The following is a 20,577-nucleotide window of genomic DNA, read 5'->3' on the forward strand; positions in this document are numbered from 1 at the left end:
AAACCCAGGAGGCGGAGCTTGCAGTGAGCTGAGATGGGGCCACTGCACTCCAGCCTGGGCAACAGAGCGAGACTCTGTCTCAAAAAAAAAAAAAAAAAAAAAAAAGTGACCTTAGAGGAGTATCATCAGTACACAGAAGTCTAGAGAGGTGTCCTAGGACTCTGGGAGATGAGCTAGCCCTCTGAAGAGGAACATGTACAACTCACACACTATGCTAGGCAGTTGGTTATTTGTGGCAGAAAACAGAGATATTGTTTATAATCAAGTGACTGAATGATCTAGAAACACAAAAACTGTCATTTGAGTAATAATACAGTTATTTCAGGGAGGCTGGACTAGAATAATATTATCATTTAGTAGGCAGGAATCCAGTCAATTAAAACACACAGTAGTTTGCCTTAAAGAAATTCTGTTTTTAAATTATTTTTTTATTTTTTTTTGAGACAGGGTCTCGCTCTGTCACCCAGGCTGGAGTGCAGTGGTGCAGTCACGGCTCACTGAAACTTCTGCCTCCCAGGTTCAAGCAATTCTCCTGCCTCAGCCTCCCGAGTAGCTGGGATTACAGGCGCTCACCACCATGCCTGGCTAATTTTTATATTTTTAGCAGAGATGGGGTTTCACCATGTTGGTCAAGCTGACCTCGATCTCCTGACCTTGTGATCCACCCTCCTCGGCCTCCCAAAGTGCTGGGATTACAAGTGTGAGCCACCGCGCCCGGCCCTGCCTTAAGGAAATTCTTATCCTTCATTCCTGGTATGTTTTTCCATGTGGAAAATACATCCATGACAAAAATACATGTAGCCTCTACACACTCACTCCTCTCTATGGCAGGAATGACTTATCGGATTGGAGAATCTGGAAGGAGAAACATGATACTCTGCCGAAGCCCTCTCCCTTCAAATTCTTGGTAGTAAGCTGCCCTTCAGGAGGCACTTGTTCAGCTTTGCCTTCAGGGATGGGACTTATAATAGGCCCACAGGTTTACTCCTCTGTGTCTCACAGACTCTACAATTATTCCTATCGTTCTTGATTCACAATGCTTAATTCTTTAAGGGGCCCCCAAAATACTCTTCTGCTTCTAGTCTGAGCTCTAAACCAACTGAGAAACATAGGAAAAGAATAAGGAGAAACATATATTGACTTTATCTCTTATAAGGTGATATTGGAGAATGTGACTTAGATTTGCTGTCACGTGGGCTTACTATAAGTTCTAGTATTGGACAGACTTATCCACCCAGCAGTGCTGCATTGGAACAGTCATAAAAACCAAGGACTGCAATGTATATCTATCTGCTGTCTCCTAAAGGAGCCCTGTCTATGTGTGCCCAAGGAAAGTTACTTCCTTGCCAAGGGTTATCACTATAGCAGGAGAAAGTGTTTCAGGACACTTTCTTTGAGAAACACTTCTAAAATTGATTAAATGGCCCTTGTTCAGAATAAATACTCACTAAGACAACCTCTCAGGTTTCCTCATAGAATGGTTTGTAGCAACACCCTCTCAGTATCTTAGTTCACATGATTGCAGTAGGAATTCATCTTATGGAGTTAGGTTTCAAATTTTAAGACCAGCGTGAAAAATAGATATCATGTAAATTGCCCTTGGGAATCCCTTCAAGAAGGAATTGATAACAGGTTCAGAAATCTGTACCCACATGTAACCCAACACTCAGATGATACAATTATAACCAAGTTTCACTAAGTCTTCAAGGATAAGAAAATCCCTTTCTTATCCAATGATAACACATCACAGAAAATCAGGGAAAGTTCATCAAAACCATAATGTTTTAGATGTCCATTCCTTCTTAACAAACACCCCCAATTAATAGCCATTTATTTTCTCTCAGTATTTTGTGTGTTAACTGGGCCCAGCTGGATGTTTTCTGCTCTATGTGATGTCTGTCACCTGGGGCTGCAGTCATCTGGAGGTTCCACTCATCTGGGACATCTGAGAGAGCTCACTCACATGAATGATGACTGGTGTTGGCATCTGCTGGGAGCTCAGTTAAGGCTGTTGACCTGAGCATCTTGGCTCTCCACAGAGCCCTGCATATGTACAGTTACCAGATTAAAATGAATTCAGTTAACTTTAAATTCCGGATTAATAGGAATATTTTTTAGTTTATGTGGCATGCAGTATTGGTTTATTTAAAATTAAAATCCAACTGGATTTTCATTAAATAAATAAAAGTAAATGAAATAAATAATAAATAAAAATTTTAAATCGTCTTATTATTTGCTAAATCTGGCAATTGCAGGGGATGATCCTGTGAATCTGTAAGTTTAATGACCATCTGAGCTGGTTCTTCCAATGGGACAGGTCTGGGGAAAATGAGATCGGATTGCAATAAAGACAAAAGTTGGTAATACTTGGCGTTGGTGGAATGAAAAGCCAGCAGATGCTCACATATACTGTTGGTGCCAAGTGGATGTATCTGTTTTCTAAGGCTCATATAATACGTTAATGACATTAATAATTTTTGATGCAAAAGTCCTATTTTTCCACCAACAAGGGAGTTTCAGCTGAGGGTTTAGAAAAGACTCATCAAGGTGACTACGATGTACGCCCTCTTAAGGGGCCCTGGCTGAGGTGGCAGATCAGAGCAACATGAGTTCCCTGCTTGGAGGAGGAAAGACAGCTACTATTTTGTAAGGCAGATGGTTTAGCTGGGCCCAGCTCCAGTTTCTTCACATTAGTGTCTGGATTTAATCTCATGACAGCTGTGCTAGTGAAGTACCAGTATCCTGTCTTCCTCATGAATGTCAGTGACTATAAACACATGCTCCTAAACACAGAGCTGAATGGCAAGGAGGTTACTCACCAGGCCCACTGCCAGAGCCAGGGATAGAACCTGCCAGCCTGGGCACCTTGAGTTGCTGGTGATAGACCTTTAGCAAATGTATCCAGACATGTACTGTTAAGGAGGTTAATCTCTGTGCTCCTTGCTTACCCTCCCTGCAGTAGGGTTGGTGCCCCCTCTCCTTACCTCAGGGGAGGTTTGTGAGAGGGCTGAAAGCAGAAGCCTTCTGGAGCCAGTGTTTCTTCCATCCTTTATGAAAACTTAATTTGTTGAAAGGACTGGGCTGCTTGTACCTGGTAGGGAAGTGGGAGCCTCTCAGGACACAAAGATGGGAGAGGAAGGAAGATTTCTCCCAGACTGGGATGAGGTCTGAGGTCTACAAGTCTCTCCAGGAGTTGGGACCTGAGCATTGCTCTATATCAATGTTTGTGGTGAATTAGTGGATGGTCCTTCGAGGCTGGGCATCAATCCATGATTCAGATTTGATTTTCCTGTTTTGATCCAGGGGTAGATGACTCAGGATCTGGGGCATGAAGGCATGAAGGCATCGGGCCAGCTAAGGAAATGGTCATCTCAGCCCTGAGCAGTGCGGACACATGAGTGGTTACAGCAGGAGACTCTTGAGGAGGATACATTCCCAGAAGTGGAACTGTTTTGTCAAAGAGCATGACCATTTAACATTTTTAATGCTTCCTATCTAGTTGAACTTTAAAATCTCTTTAATAGTATATATTCCATCCAACAACAATTTAAAAACATCTGTTTTTCCTGATCTGTGCAAACAATAGGTTTCACATATTTTTAATATTTTTTATTCTGAGATCCTGTTATTGGCACATTAGATTTTATTTTTCTCTATTGTATTTTTTTTTTTTTTTTTTTTTTTTGAGACGGAGTCTTTGCTCTGTAGCCCGGGCTGGAGTGCAGTGGCCAGATCTCAGCTCACTGCAAGCTCCGCCTCCCGGGTTTGTGCCATTCTCCCGCCTCAGCCTCCCGAGTAGCTGGGACTACAAGCGCCCGCCACCTCGCCCGGCTAGTTTTTTGTATTTTTAGTAGAGACGGGGTTTCACCGCGTTAGCCAGGATGGTCTCGATCTCCTGACCTCGTGATCCGCCCGTCTCGGCCTCCCAAAGTGCTGGGATTACAGGCTTGAGCCACCGCGCCCGGCCTCTATTGTATTTTTAAATAGTGTATTTCACAGGTGCATTAAAAATGCTTAGCTAATGGTTCCACATTATTCCTTAGAATATGTCTTGGAATAATTCTAGAGTTTGAAAAGAAAACCCAATCATCAAGTTTGTGTTTACATTGCATCCTGTTTGAATTGAAATGTTGGGGCCAGGAGAACCCTATACATAGCTTGGAGTGGACAAATTGGTACAACTTCTTTGTGGAGATACTGAGCAGCACCCACAATAGAATCATGTGAGGCTCTGTCAGCTGTTGCTCTCTCAGATGTGCATTGCAGAATCTTGGCACATAGCAAACCTGTTCACAGGAGCATGGGTAAATATCAAAATAGTCCCAAAGTCACCTGATTAGAAACATCTCAGAAACACTATTTTCAGAGGAAAACATTTCAATAATTGACATATAAATGTTACTTATATAGTTAGAGATAAAAATATGCAAAGCAATTTTGTGTTTTGTTTAGGGATGTATTCATGACTAAACAAGAAATTTTGGATAGTGGTTCCTTCTGGGGGCACTGAGGCAATCAGGGAACTCACACACGAGAGTCCACTCTATAATATTTTGTTTCATAACCTTGGTTGTGTACGTGTTTGCCTACTATCATATTTATAATACCTTTCGAAAAGTTTGAAATCTATCAAATTTGACATGAACAAAGTTCTAATATGTTTTATCTCTGATTAATAAGTAACCCATTGTCTGTTTAAAAAATGTGGAAAGTGCATTCAAATACCAATATGAATATTGATAACATTTAATCCCACCATGTACTAACAAAAACTGTAATTATGTTTCCACCAATTATCATCTATACACATGTGTACATGTAAACAAAAATACTGTGTGTGCATTGAATATGGATTTAACTTAACTGGAATGTATTAATTTATTGTAGGTGTGTAACCACAGACTTAGTGTCTGAAAGCTACATCCATCTAGTAGCTCACAGGTCGCTAGGTCAGAAGTCTGGTCCAGCATGACCTTATTCTCTGCTCAAGGTCTCACAAAGCTAGAATCAAGGTTCCTGTGTAGGCTCCACTGAGGTCTCATGTGGATGATCTGGTAAAAATCTGCTTCCAAGATCATTCTTGTTGCTGGCAGAAGTCATTTCCTCGTGGCCATTGGACTGCAGTCCCCATCTCCTTGATGATTGTCAGCTGGGGATATTCTTAGCTCCTGGGGGCTAGTCCACTTCCCTGACATGTGGCCTCCTTCTTCCATCCAGCAATGGCACATTGAAGGCTTCCTGTGCTTTGAATCTCTGACTTGCCCTGCTCTAAACAGCAGAAGAAAATTCTCAGATTTTACAGGGCTCAACTAATTAGGTCAGGCCTATGCTGATCATCTCCCTTTTGCCATATAACAGACATAATCATGGATCATGTGTCTGGTCTTATGACTCTAGTCTTCCGTCCAGTATTCTTGTCATGTTGCCCTGTGGTGTCCCTTCTACCTTAAAGTTATTGGGAAACTGCTCCTCCAGTGTCAAACTGAATGATAAATTAAAAGGATAGGAAGGCAGATGCAGTTATAGGAAATGGTATGGTGATTTATTTTTCCTTTTCCCCAGCTCTCACATGTAACTCATCCCACAACTCAGAACTGGCCCAAAGTTCATAGGTTATGGGGATATATTTCAGCTCTTGCTGCTACCTTTCCACAAGCTCTCTATGGCAGTAATGCCCTTTGGTTTAGGTCAATGTCATCTACTCTCTGGGAAGAAGGGGGCAAATAGCCAGGCCTGTTATGTGTTGAAGTCCTACTATCTCCCATAGGCACTTGACAGGTTTTCTCATGTATCCCTAGGGACAGTACTGTGAAGAAGATAATGTGGTGCATCTTATTTCCCAGATGACCAAGCTCCTTCTCACAGGGACTAAGACCCTCTCCAGAGAAGTGATACAAATTGAATGTGATTCCATTCTTGCCCTCCCCACAATATCACCAGCAGCTTCCCATTTGGAAGATGATAGTTTTACATTTCCCTAGTATTGTCCCCTATCACTCAATAACCCCTCATGTTGAGGAAGATGATGGTGGAGATGAAATCTTGTTTCCTGGCCCATGAAACCTAGCTGTGAAATCACATGTACCAGCAGGTCCTTAGGGTCCCTCTTAGGCCCACTTCTTTCATCTGAATGTTTGTGTCTCCCACACATTTATATGTTGAAACCTAATAGCCTTTAGGAGGTAGTTAGGCCAGGAAGGCAGGGCCCTCATAAATGGGATTAGTGCCCTTATCAGAGGCCTGAGAGAACTTGTTCGCTACTTTCACCATGTGAGGATGCAGCAAGAAGGTGCCATTTATGATGCAGACAGAGTCTTTACCACACTACAAATATTCTGGCATCTTGATCTTGGACTTCCTAGCCTCCAGAACTTTGAGTAATAAATTTCTGTTGTTTACAAATTACCCACTTTCAGGTATTTTGTTATGGCAGTTCAAGTGCACTGAGGCACCCACTGACCTCACTCCACTGACATCAGACCTGGGCCTGTGAGTAGATGTGGCCAATGAGCTATGAGGCGAAATGGAGTGTGCCCCTCCCAAGCAGAAGTGATAAGGGCCATCTAGGAGTCCCACCAGCACACTCTGACCCTCTGCCTCAGCAATGTCCCAGATTTCCTCTGAGGTAGTTTAATTCATTTAATCTTCCAGCAGCACTAGAATATGAGAACTTATATGATGGCAGAAATGCTTGGAAAGAGGCAAGTCGGCGGGGCGCGGTGGCTCAAGCCTGTAATCCCAGCACTTTGGGAGGCCGAGACAGGCGGATCACGAGGTCAGAAGATCGAGACCATCCTGGCTAACACGGTGAAACCCCGTCTCTACTAAAAAATACAAAAAACTAGCAGGGCGAGGTGGCGGGCGCCTGTAGTCCCAGCTACTCGGGAGGCTGAGGCAGGAGAATGGTGTAAACCCAGGAGGCGGAGCTTGCAGTGAGCTGAGATCGCACCACTGCACTCCAGCCTGGGCAACAGAGCCAGACTCCGTCTCAAAAAAAAAAAGAAAGAGGCAAGTCAAATGATTTATACCCAAAATTTGCCTGCTAGAAGATCCCCTCAATTCACATGCCCTAACACCAAGTCTGTAGCCAGGAGAAGGTACATGTTTTACCCACATCACACAGAAAGCAGTTTGTCAGGCTCTGGAAGCAACATCTTCTGCCTTTCACTCCATTGCTCTCTCCAGAAGACCCATCCTCATGCTCTGCTCTTCCCTGGGGATTTGTCTTTATGGAGCCACAGTAACAACCCAGATACCCAGTCAATGGCCACTGCTGACATTCACTCTCCAAGGGGGGCCCAAAGAGGTCAGGAAAGGTACATTGATTCTACAGAAATGGGGTGACATTTCCCCATCCCACCTACAATGCACGATGCCACAACACAGAAGAGGCACCAACTCTTATACATAATGTGGGTCTGTGTGAGTTTATTTTTCTTTCTGTTGCCTTGTTTTCAGAAGCTCTTTAGAACACAATTATGCTGCTTAGCACTATGTAGTTTAGTCATCACTCACTATGTAGTTAAAGTCATATCAGAAGCAGAAGTTAGAAAGGGGGATGGAAAGAAAACCAACACTTCAAGGGCCTACGATGGGCCAGACACTGTGTTAGGCACTTCACACACTGTTTCTCTAAGTCCTTACAACTGTTCTGTAAGTTAGGTATCAATATTCCCTGCTTAAACTTATTCCTCCCCAGAGGCAGGCTCTCCTAAGGCTAATGGAGGTTAAATATATTTTACAAGAACACACGCCCAATAAGAGACAGCATGGTTATTCAAATCCAGGGTAGTCAGACCCCAACCTTGGGTTCCACCATGAACCTCTGCAGATAGGTGTGGGTAGTAACATTTGCCCTGTTCTAGAGCAGGTTTTCTCAACTTCAGCACTATTGACATTTTGGGCTGGAGAGCTCTTTGCTGTGGGGGCTGTCCTAGGCATTGGGGGATGTTCAGCAGCCTCCTTGGCCACTAATCATAAGATTCCAGTAGCACCCCCAGGTGTGACTACCAAAAATGTCTCCAGACAATTGCATGTCCCTGGAGCTAGGAAGCATAATTGCTCCTGTATGAGAATCACTGCTTTAGATAAAATTTCTCATAAGTATTTGAATACATGGGTCTGGACCCTAGAAGAAATTTTTGTAATAAAGATATGGTTTGAGGGCTTCTGGAGCCTGGCATATAATAGATATTCCATACATATTTGTTAAATCAATGCATATGGCATACAGAATTGAGAGTCTCCAGTCTTTTTTCATCCTTACATGAGTTTCTCAAACTGAAGTACAGTCATTCTTATAAACTGTATCAAAATCTGCAGTTTCAACCAAAATTTAGAGCTTAGCTTTTGTTCCCCTTTATTAAAGGCATGTTTTAAATGGTAAAACATGTAGAAATTGGTTATATGAGCAGCAAGTAAAGCCAGACCCAAAAGCAGCTTCAACATTAAGACAGATGAACAAAAAACATGAAGGTCCATCCTAGCCTACATTTCTATGCTGGACACCATGCTCAGTACTTTAATGACATTAATGTATTTGAGCTTCATAACAGCTCTTTAAGGTATTATCCCCATTTATGGATCAGGACCTCGAGGTACAGAAAGGTTAAGACACTTATCCAGGACCACATGGCTAGTAGGGGGCAGAGGCAGTACCCTAGCCCAGACTGTATGGTGTCAAAGCACATTGGTATTAACCACAATGGTGTCCTACCACACAGCAACATATATCTGTAGAGCCTCAGCCAGGGCCAAACACTCTGGGAATTTTTGTTTAACTAATTGAACTGAATGTAGTGACTCAGTCTAAGAATTCTGGTAAGATTGCAGCATGACTGTTAAATACATCAGAATTTCTTTTAGAATCAGACAGAGAAATAAGCACATATTACATTATATATGACCTTCAGCATCATTTTTTGTATTGTAGAATGTTTAGGATGGTATAATTGGGATAGGGATGAAAGACCACCCATTTATATGTAACTGGTGTGTGTACATTCCTGCTTCCTTTTTTTTTTTTTTCCCGTGTCAGCAGCAGACAAGCAAGAGAACTTGATATTGGTTATATCCTTCAAGGTACAGAGAGACAAGATCCCACAAAAGAATAAAGCAAAATAACGATGCTGACAAACAGAATACTGTAATGGGAGGCATGAAATCTGGGTCCCTGGGCTATATCAACAACATTCTTACTTTATAACACTGAGTAAGTCACTCTACCCATTCTTACTTCCATTAGAAACAGGAATAATACCACCTAGCCCTGATGGCCATTCAGAAGAAGCATAATGAAGAGACCCTTTCTCTGTTTTATACTAAAACAAATTATAAGGCAAGAACAATTAAAACCAATACAATATATAATTTAATGAAATAAAATAGAAAGCCCACTGAGAGTGACCAAAGCATTTATAAATGTTTATTATGATAAAAGTGGCATTTTCAAATCACTGGGTAAAAATAATTTTTATTATTATTTTTAATATATATTCAAAAGAAAATGGAGTTGTATTTTCATCCTCACAGCATAATATATAGGACATGTCAAATGATAAAAGTATTAAAATTGTATATTAAGATTCCAATATTTAATAGCAAACAGCCCTCTATTGAGCCTATACCTACAAGAACATTTGAGAAGCTCACATATGCAGTTTGAATTGGTTCATTTGAATTGTGAGGTTTGCCTGATCAGTGTAGAGGTCCTTTATAGTGCAGAGGAGTGCAATTACACTCATATCGCATTATCATATTTTGTAGATCAGTCCTAAAGAAAGGACCTGCTCAAATTCACTGCATTGTTTCTATCATAATTTGAAATATCTCAAAGACCACAGCTTCCATTCAAGAGATTTTTGTACGAATAAACCTACTGGTGGCAAAGGTAGTTGGCTGTTCAAGGAACTAATGTTTTCTTCTCAACTTCCACTTTAAAGATAGGGAATTGTTTCTATCGATACCTAGTGCCTCATAACTCATTCATTCATTCCTTCATTCATGTAATAAACAAACCTTTCATAGAGGCTAAGTGCTCAGTTTTTCACATTGTATGATGGTTGTGAAGTTTTATGACTATTAATCAATTGTGTCTTTTGATGCTGCAACCATATTGTGTTAAAGGGCGCACAGAATGTCCATTACAAGGAAGAAAAGAAGAAATGTCTTCCTTAGCTACTTTTCATTCCAACCATGCTACTTCACAGAATAATCCTGTTTAGGGAGGTCCTACTGAATATAAAGTGACAGACCATTCAGCAACTGATTGCTTCTGTTACTAGTTTAAGATAAAAACATAATTATTTTCTTTGCTTTTCAAAAGACTTATTTGATGCAGTCATTTTTAAAAGAAAGTATGGTGTTTGGATGTAAACTGACTCTTTGCATTGCCAATAATATATGTAATGGCCATCCGAGATCTGCGACCTCCCTTGACCTCTGCAGAACAAAACATTTCTCATCTCCTTATACACTTTCTTTTTCTTTTGTTTTGAGACAGAGTTTTGCTCTTGTCGCCCAGGCTGGAGTGCAGTAGCACCATCTTGACTCACTGCAATCTCCACCTCCTGGGTTCAAGCTGTTCTCCTGTCTCAGCCTCCTGAGTAACTGGCATTACAGGCGCCTGCCACCATGCCCAGCTAATTTTTGATTATTAACTTATACACTTTCAAAGTTTGTGTCTGTCAGATTTCTCGGGTTCTGATTATGAAACACACATTTTCCTATTAGCCTCCCAACACCTTGGGAGATTATTTCCCTTAATCAACTTGATGAGAAAAGGTTCTGGATTGCTCAAATATCTCATTTACTTGGGCGATTACTGTGAATTTTAGCTCATATTTACATCTTCTCATTTACGATATTTTTATAATTCCTAGACTAATATGAGTTCATGAAATTCGACTTTATATATTGTCCCAATAATTCACCCATAGAGAAGTTCCATTTATCTCATTTTATTTTATTTTGAAAGTCTCACTCTGTTGCCTAGGCTGAAGTGCAGTGGCACGATCTTGGCTCACTGGAACCTCCACCTCCCGGGTTCAAATGATTCTTGTGCCTCAGCCACCTGAGTAGTTGAGATGACAGGCATGCACTACCACACCTACCTAATTTTTCTATTTGTAGTAGAAAGGGGTTTTGCTATGTCACCAGGCTGGTCTCAAACTCCTGGCCTCAAGTGATCCACCTCAGCCCCCCAAAGTGCTGGGATTACAGGTGTGAGCCACTACATCCGGCCTGAGAAGTTCCATTTAATTGATATTTCCTTTATGGGTATACGCTCGATTGTTTGTGTAACAAATGCTTCCTTATCAGATCTTCTCCTTAAGGTTGTATGTTTTATTACATAAGTATTTGTTTACCAAAGAAAAATTAGAGAAATAAGATAAACAAAAAGATAATAAAACACTCTAGTTCCTCCACTAGCCATAAATGTATTAGATATTTTATATGTCATTCCAGTTTTTCTCTTTGCATGCATTTTCAAAACAAAGATCATATTTTAGTATATATAGATCTCTTTGATTACTTTAATGCAGAATATCCCATACTATGGAACTACTGTAAGCTATTTAATCTCCTATTTGTGGATATACTGAATATTTCTAGTTTCAAAAATGCAAACATTGGTACAATTAACGTATTTATACAATATTTGTGCCCACTTTTATGTATTTTTTCTGTAGGATAAATATCTATTATTTCTCATTCCAAAATATGAACATTTTAATAGATATTGGCAAATGACCATTAGAAGAGGTTACACCAAATTATTCTCCTTTACCTCTAGCAGTTTATGAGATTGCCTGATTGTCTACAACAGCAGTTTTCAAATTTGACTGCTCATTAGTATTACCTAGGGAATGTTTTAAAAATTATCAAGGCCCAAGTTCCTCTCCAGACCAATTAAATAAGCATCTTTGGGAGCGGATCCTGGGCATTACTATTTTCTTTTTTTTTTTTTTGAGACGGAGTCTCGCTCTGTAGCCCAGGCTGGAGTGCAGTGGCCGGATCTCAGCTCACTGCAAGCTCCGCCTCCCGGGTTCACGCCATTCTCCGGCCTCAGCCTCCCGAGTAGCTGGGACTACAGGCGCCCGCCATCTCACCCGGCTATTTTTTGTATTTCTTAGTAGAGACGGGGTTTCACTGTGTTCGCCAGGATGGTCTCGATCTCCTGACCTCGTGATCCGAGCTCTCCAGGTGATTCTAATGCAACCAGGGTTAAGAATCACTGTTCTACACCTTCACCACTGATGAAAAATGTTCTATTCAGACTTAGAAATTCAAATTCTAGAAATGTTTCCTAGGGGAACCGTTGCACAAATGGACGTGTGTACAGTGGAGGCCTATGCTTTTGGCAGACAGAAAATACTGCCGAGGAAGTTGAGAACTCTGGCATCAAAACCAAAAAATGATACATTTGGGACTTGTATTCAAAACTACTATTTACTCTTGCCTGCCTGCCATGTGTGTGACACACTTGTTCAAAAATAGAATTTATATAAGTTTACAAACTTTAGTTGAAGGTATTAGCTAGGGCTTTTAATAAATTATGTGATACCTGAACATGGGAATCTTTTGAGTAACATGAATAGATTTCCATCAACTAAAAAAATCAGTAGATAGTAATTCTGTCAGTGTTAGGAATATGCAGAAGGGCAACTCAACCATTAGATGCAGATTCTTTTTAAAGACGGATGGATGAATGGATATTTATAGAAGTGGTCACAGCAATTTTTTAACAGGGGGAACTTTTTTCCAAATACACTCTTACACATAATCCCAAAGCTAAGTTGCTTTGATTGAGAGTAGTGGGAAGCACATAGATCCAACCCACTCAGCCTCCCCTGAGCCTCTGTAGTGCCTTTTGAAGCATTTCTGGGAATCCTAAGACTCCAGGAAAGGCAGATTGAAAACCATGGACCTGGAGTAGAGCATTCCAATCACATGCTAGAAATAGGTTACAGGTGTGCTGAAGATACTGCTTCCTCAGTGCTCACAGTAGTTGCAGGTGGGAATGGGGCAACTGGAGTCCTTGAGGCTGATGCCTTTAAGGGGGAACAGATGTGTCTGTTTATCCCATACAAATACTCTTTTTCTGTGTGTGTTAGGACAAGATGAAGATGGAAAAGCACTGATCTTGAGTACAAAAATATTCAATATATAGCCACGCTATAAAGTGATGATCCTGGTGTCCTTGTATAACTCACAAACTGGTTCTGAAGGCGGTTATAGTGATGGATATGGTAATTATCCTGATTTGATCCTTATACAATGTACACATGCATTGAAACATCATACTGTACCCATAAATATACACAATTATAATGTGTTAATCATAAATATAAAATTAATAGAAACTGGTTCTGAAGGCAATTTCAATGTTTTGAACAATTGCAGCATAAGTGTATGGCTTTCCAGAAGGCCATTATAAAAGTATTCATGTAGGCCGGGCACGGTGGCTCACGTCTGTAATCCCAGCATTTTGGGAGGCTACAGTGGGTGGATCACTTAAGCTCAGGAGTTTGAGACTAGCCTGACCAACATGGCAAAACCCCGTTACCTACTAAAAATACAAAAATTAGCCGGGCATGGTGGTGGGCATCTGTAATCCCAACTACTTGGAAGGCCGAGGCAGGAGAATCACTTGAACCTGGAGGTGGAGGTTGCAGTGAGCCGGAATCACACTCCAGCCTGGGCCACTCCAGCCTGGGCCACAGAGCAAGATTCCATCTCAAAAAAAAAAAAAGTATTTGATGTTTGTTAAGGAGTGCAATTTAACTCATATCACATTATCATATTTTGTAGAATCAAGATGGTTCTGATAAAAGATTAATTCTTGGTATCCTTAAACCACAATAGCACAGCTACACATAAAAGCTACATAATAAAGCATGGGCCTAGTGAAGCACACTTTCTCCAGTTCAATTTCCCATTAAAATGACATTTTGTTGTCAACAAGGAGAGGGAATAGCACTCTTTCCTAATTCAAAGCAGAGCACCTGGAAACACATTACTGCTTTCTGCATTACTCTTCTTTCCTGTTCATTGCTAACATACTAGGCATTTCGTTTGTTCCTAACATTTTAGAGCTTTCCACAAAGGACCTAACTGGGCCTTGGGGAGTAGCCAGTCTCTCCCTCCTGCATGGAATATTAACATCTTCTGGAGAAGAAAAATATTTCTATCCAGTCTTTTATATTTTGCTTTATTTTGGGTATCACAACTTGAGAACAGCCTAGTTTTGTTTGCTAAATGAGTTGTTCAACATACAAAACAAATAGCTCTTCCAGTTTGCAAGTTTCTGGAGTTCTCCTCTCCTTCAGGGAAACCCTAGCAACTACCATTGAGAGGGACATGGCACCTTTAGGAGAGAGGTGGCCAGAGCTCCTTTCAGAAGAGCTGCTGACACAAGACAGCACATTGTCGAGCTGAAAGCAGGTGTCCAGAGATAAGCTAAAATCTTAAAGCAAAATTTGCATTGTGATCTTGAAGACTTTTATCAACTCACAATTAATTATGACACTTCTCTGAAGCTGATTTTATAAAATGACCAACTCTTTAAACTGAAGAAATAGAAACACAATTATGTTATCTTCATAAAACTAACTGGAAAGCATTTGTGCTTGTCTCATTAATAAGCCCCATTTTGTTTTGAGCTGTAGTTGTGTGTACATATCACTTGCTAGTCTAGTCACTATGGCTGTTGCCTGAGTGTTGGTCCATAACAGAGTTCAGGGTCTGAACTCTGTAACAGAATGTCAGCACAGCTAAACTTTTCATTCTTGTTTTAAATCTAGTTCCCAAGGTAGAAAGTGATACAACTTTTCTAGCTGTCAGTTGGTGATAATTGCAAGGGCCTCCAGATCCCGTGGGAAGGACAGCACTGAGAAGGCATAAAGAAAATAGGCAAAGTGACACAGACGTATATATACTCCACTCTCCTCCACCCACTAAGTAATGGGGTCCATCTTCACATACCTACAATTAACCCAATGGAATATAAAGGTGCAATTCAATTGTCACATCCATAATATGTAGTATTACGTAATCTTTAAAATGTTATAAAAATAACAATGAGATGATTTTGTCTATGAGAGTAGCAAAACTTAAAAACAGTGATACCAAGTGTTGGCAAGTATATGAAGAAACAGACATTCATGCTCCATGAGATGAGGCTGGCGAGATTCATTTTGAAGGTCAATTAGGCAATATACATAAATATTTGTAAATATTCATGACAAGAAGAAAAGCAGCCTGACATCTAAGAGTAGCCTGGTCTGCTACTCTATGAATGTCATGTATCAAGACAAAAGCAAGACTACTCTAATCATGTACTAACACAGAAAATCACTGTCCCAATTATAAAAATGATGAAATACCCCCCCCCCCCCCCGCCCCATTCTGGCTCATATTAGTGACTGCTGCTTCTTTACCAATCACAAATTTGGTCTTCCTCACCTATAGAGTAAGATTTATTTAAATACAAAATCACAGAATTACTCATGCTTCCCAAATCCTGTAAGTGTTCATCACCAGGCAATGGATTAAATAACATGTGATACAACCATATAAAAGAATATATGCAGCTGCTAAAAAGGCATGTTGCATGAAAACTACACAATGTTGCTTAGAGAAATAAAGGAGACTTAAATAAGTGGAGAGAGATTTTATTCATGGGTCAGATGATTCAATATTGTTAGATGTCATTCCAAAGAAATGAAAGCCTATGTCCATAAAAACACTTGTACACAAATGCTCATAGCTGCTTTACTTATACTGGCCAAACTCTGAACAGCCCAAATGTCCATCAACAGGTGAATGGATAAATAAACTGTGGTAAAGCCATATGGTGGAATACTACTTGGCAATAAAAAGCAATGAAATAGTGAGACACATGATATGGATGAATCTCAAATAATTACACTAAGTGAAATAAGCCAGATCCTCTCCCGACCAAAGAGTGCATGCTGTATGAATCCATTTATACACAATTACAGAAAATGAAAACAATTCTATTTTGTCAGAAAGTGACCCATAGTTGCCTGGGTTAGGGGCACAGGGAGAGAGAGGAGGGAGGGATTACAAAGGGGCATTAAGAAGTTTTGGGGGAGGCTGGGCATAGTGGCTCACGCCTGTAATCCTGACACTCAGGGAGACCAAGGTGGGTGGATCACTTGAGACCAGGAGTTCAAGACCAGCCTGGCCAACAGAGCGAAACCCTGCCTCTACTAAAAACACACACACATACACACACAAAATTAGCTGGATGTGGTGGCATGCACCTGTAGTCCCAGCTGCTCAGGAGGCTAAGGTACGAGAATCACCTGAACCTGGGAGGCAGAGGTTGGTGGGCCGAGATTGCACCACTGTACTCCAGCCTCGGTGACAGAGCAAGACTCTGTCTCAAAAAAAAAAGTAGCTTTGGTGGGTGATGAATATGTTTACAATTTTGATTGTGGTTATGGTTTTATGTGTATATACATTCCAAGATTGATCACACTGTATATACTTTCAACATGCAGCTTAATGTATGGTAATTATATTTCCGTCAAGTTATTAGATTAAAAAGCATGTGACAGATCTATATAACACTAAATTGAAAAGACAACTGTTAAAAGGCAAGTCTCAACACTGTATTCCTAGTTTTGCAAAAGAATGTGTATATTGTATGAGAATATGCAATAAAGGATTACAACACTATATACCAACCGTTAACAGAGAAAAATATTAAGTGATTCAAAAATATGTTGTAGAGGCATATTTATTGACATGCAAAGATGTTTACAGTATACAACTGGGGGGAAGTAAGTTACAAACATTTACAGTACGATCTTGTTTTAGTTTCTTAACTGGCAGAAAATCTCAAAACATATAACTCCATATTTTCACACATAGAAACTTTCACATCAGCTAAGACCAGGGATTATAACTCCCACCATGAGTCTTAGAGAACTCAGCCATAGCCTAAATGTCCTGGGAATGCTTTCTGGTCCATACCAACTTCCAAGAATCACTATCTCGTAGGTTGACACAGCAACCTCTTCTAGCTTTCCTGTTTTGTGTTGTTGAGGCTGCAATTCTGGGTCTAAATTTCTCTAATTAAGTTTATCTTGTAGTGTTAGCTGGTACAAATGCAGAAATGCCCAGGCTTGCCTCCTAGTAAAAGATAAAGCCCCTTGGCCTTTCATATGACACACAGGAGAATAAATCATAAATGGTAAAAAAGAAAAAAAAATTAAGGTATGATTTCATAAGGAGGAAAAAAGCAATTACCTTTTAAATTCGGGGTATAAAATGATTTCGGCTCTTTGGGAAAGAAAAAATACAAATGGATAGAAAAAGATACAAAGGATACCTAACAAGTCTCCCTTGCTGATGACTCCAAATCTACATCTTACTCAGTGAACAAAGTTTTGGGCTCCTACTATTTTCGGCACTGCCAGATAAAATCCATCTATTCACCTCAGAATTTTCTCCTGACCTCCAGCCAGATGTAGCCAAATGTCTAATAGACACATGAATTTGAAGGAAGTTAAGAATTGTAACACTTGGCATGGACATGATCTATTGCAAAATTAAACCATTAAAAGTAGTCTCTGAGCTTTGAAGGCCCCCCACCTCAAAATGCCCTTCAGGGGGACTATAAAGCAGTGTGGTGAGATAGGTTCTGGTGTCAGACAAAACAGCTACGCCACCTGCCTGTGGGAATCTAGGAAAAGGTATTTAATCTCTCTAATTCTCATTGGAGGGTACCCAGAATAATGAGTTCTAATAAAAATACAAGTAACTAGCTCACAAGTTCACTATGAGAAGAGGAAAAAAACTTGTAAAATATGGTGCCAACACAGTGTTTGACATAGAATAGGCACTCACAAAATGTTTCCTGCCTTCTCTTTTGTGAGATAACTTTTATGTAAATGAAACAGCCTAACAATTTAAGAGTTATGAATGTAGTAGCAAAATCAAAATTGAACAAATAATACATTTTGTCTGAGATTCTGAGTCATTTCTGTGTTGTGGAATGAGTATCTGATACAGCTGGAAGAGGAGAAAAATAGTAGTTTATCTTACATTAAATATCCTATAGCAACCCCTGCCTCCTTTATGTAGAGTGCGCACATTCGGCCATGAGTGTGCACGTGCACACACAGAGACACACACACTCACACACACTCTCTCTCTAGGTACTGTTATCTTTGTGTATGTGTATGCCTTACTTCTGTAACTAGATTACAAACTCAAGGATATTTTCTTTTTTGACATTTTAAGCCACAGGTGTGTATAAGCAGATACTAATGAAAAAGTTAGCTTACTTAAAATGAACTGGTTCGCTATCTTAAGTAAAATGTTAAAAATATGCCAATCTAGGCAAGATAAAAATCAAACATTTTCAGCCCAAGGTATAATATTCATTTGATACCCCCAAAATAGTCTAGCTCAAACCTAGAGCCTGTCACAGGTGACTTTGTGTTAAAGATGCAGTGTATAATGTGTACACTGTAATGTACAGCCTGCTAGAGTTTAGAGATGGCTCAAAACATTCTATCTCTGGCTCATTTTACATTGTTTCAATAATCCCTTTAACTTCCCTGAAAATGGCCATGAGTGTATTATAACTCAAGTGATCAACAACTACAATTGAGCCTTTTCTGATATGCTCCTTTATGTTAATAAATATGGCCACACCACTAACAAGATTGGCTTTTGCCTCTTTCTGGTTAAAGATGAGTTTTAGTGCTGCCAATGCCTTCATATTGATCATGTCTCTGGCTGCAGTTGGATTTTCAGACATATTTAAAAGCAGTTTCAAAACAAGATTTCTGGTTTTGCAATTTCCTGAGGACAGCAAATGGAAAAGCTCTGAAAAGTAATTGGCAACAATGTAGTGATGGACAAAATCAGTAGTCAGTTGTCCTAGTATCTTTAATCCAGATTGCTGTCCGGGTGAGTTCAAAGGAAATGACACGGTTTCTTTACACATATGCTTAACATGTAATTCAATTTTGCGTTGTCTTTCATCCCCAGAAGGAGGATTCAGAGTAATTACAGTCTTTTTTCTCATTTCAGGGGAAGGAAAACTGAGCAAGCTTTCAATAAGTGTCACTACACCCACTTCATTAATAAACTCTTGGGCAAACGGGTGAACATTATGGACACCCATTGCAATCCGTGCTATTTTATGAATAAGAGGATCAGTAGTTGACTTAAGTAAGCTAACAAGTTTTTCAAATTCCTCAGAATCCATATAGCATTCCATTTTGCAAGGACAAGCAAATGGCTTAATCCCATTTACCTCCCTGATCCTGATTTGACGTCTAATCTCATCTATGGTCTGGATGCAGGGGTCAGAATCAAAACGACACTCAGGGATAGGCTGTGAGCATGAGCGAGTGTTCCTAGAAGGGCGGCAAGCTGTTGCCCCAGGCAAAGAACAGGCATTTTCTTCAGCTGAAGCCAAAACAATATATGAAGGAGGGCTTGCCTCAGATGGTGCCTGGGATCTAAATCCTAACACTGCTGGAGTTACAGCAGGGGCGTTGGGCCAGATAGTTACCTCAGACCAGTCCTTGGGCCTATTTTTTTCATTAATTTCATACAGGGGCTGAGGCTTAACTATTCTGCTCACGGGTTTAGGATTAGGGTCAAAACTGGTATCATCTCCTTCCCAAAACCAGTTCCCAATAACATTCTCTTCCTCCTCCTCCTCAGCCCCTGACTTGGGTTTGCAATCGGCCCCAGCCGCAGGCTCCAACTCCTCAGCACAGACCTGGGCACCAATTTCAGGTTTATCATTCTTAGTGCTGGAACTATTACCCGCCTCTTCTCCATTCCAGAACCAGGAATTGATAGTGGCCTCTTCCCCAGCCCAGAACCAGGCATCAATACCAGCCTCATTTTTACATGTGGAGCTGGTGGACTCATTCCCAGCCTTGGAACTGAAATCTCCCATGGCTCTGCCCAGAGTCTTAGGCTCTGACAGAGCTCCTTCCTTCACCTCAGCAACAACCTTGTTCTTAGACACTGCCTTCATCTCTGCTACTGCATCTGTCTTAGACCCTGTCTTGGCTTTGGCTTTGGCCCTGGTCTTGGCTACAGGCCTAACACCACCAGTAGCCTCCCTCTCTGCTCCAGCTTTAGCTTGTGTAACAGGCTTTTTTTCAGTTTTGGCCTGGGCTCTTGTCTTATTCTTAGTCCCAGTCATGGTTGAAGCCCAGTTATATGGCCCTGTCCAGTCTTGGCCTTGGTTCTCAATGTGTCCTAGGTCGAAGTCTTAACACTCTTTCACTGGGTAATGGAAAAACTTGGTAGCAAGAGTTAGAGTCAACTGTCAGTTCTGCAGTCACAAAGTTCTCTTTCCAAACATACAGCCTCTGTCAACGATACAGAGGGCAGAGGCACGCTCGGGATGGGGGAGAATGATTGTTCCCAAGTGCAGACCTGCTGAAGGCGATGGTCTTCCAACAATCCAAAGCCACCACAGCTACCAGTGGAGATGGACCTGAGGTTGAAGAAAGAAACTGGCTTTGAGTCTTGTCCAACTGTGCTTCTCTATGCAAACAGCCACACAGA

General features: G+C 40.7%; 2 protein-coding genes across 7 annotated transcripts in view; both read right to left on the reverse strand.

Moving 5' to 3' along the window:
* The window catches only part of LOC101021979 (RAB40A like), a 203,063-nt gene that overhangs the window by 154,352 nt on the left and 28,134 nt on the right, over window positions 1–20,577 (reverse strand). The gene's annotated exons all lie outside the window — the stretch shown is intronic.
* BHLHB9 (basic helix-loop-helix family member b9) overlaps window positions 15,659–20,577 on the reverse strand; it is a 33,334-nt gene continuing 28,415 nt past the window's right edge. For all 6 annotated transcript variants that reach the window (XM_003918033.5, XM_009198014.3, XM_009198008.3 and 3 more), the window contains one exon: window positions 15,659–20,506. In XM_003918033.5, the coding sequence (XP_003918082.1) occupies window positions 18,566–20,209 (1,644 nt within the window). In that variant the 5' untranslated portion in view covers window positions 20,210–20,506 and the 3' untranslated portion in view covers window positions 15,659–18,565. The remainder of the gene's footprint in view (window positions 20,507–20,577) is intronic.

This window comes from Papio anubis, chromosome X (genome assembly GCF_008728515.1).
Source record: "Papio anubis isolate 15944 chromosome X, Panubis1.0, whole genome shotgun sequence".
Lineage (NCBI taxonomy): Eukaryota > Metazoa > Chordata > Mammalia > Primates > Cercopithecidae > Papio > Papio anubis.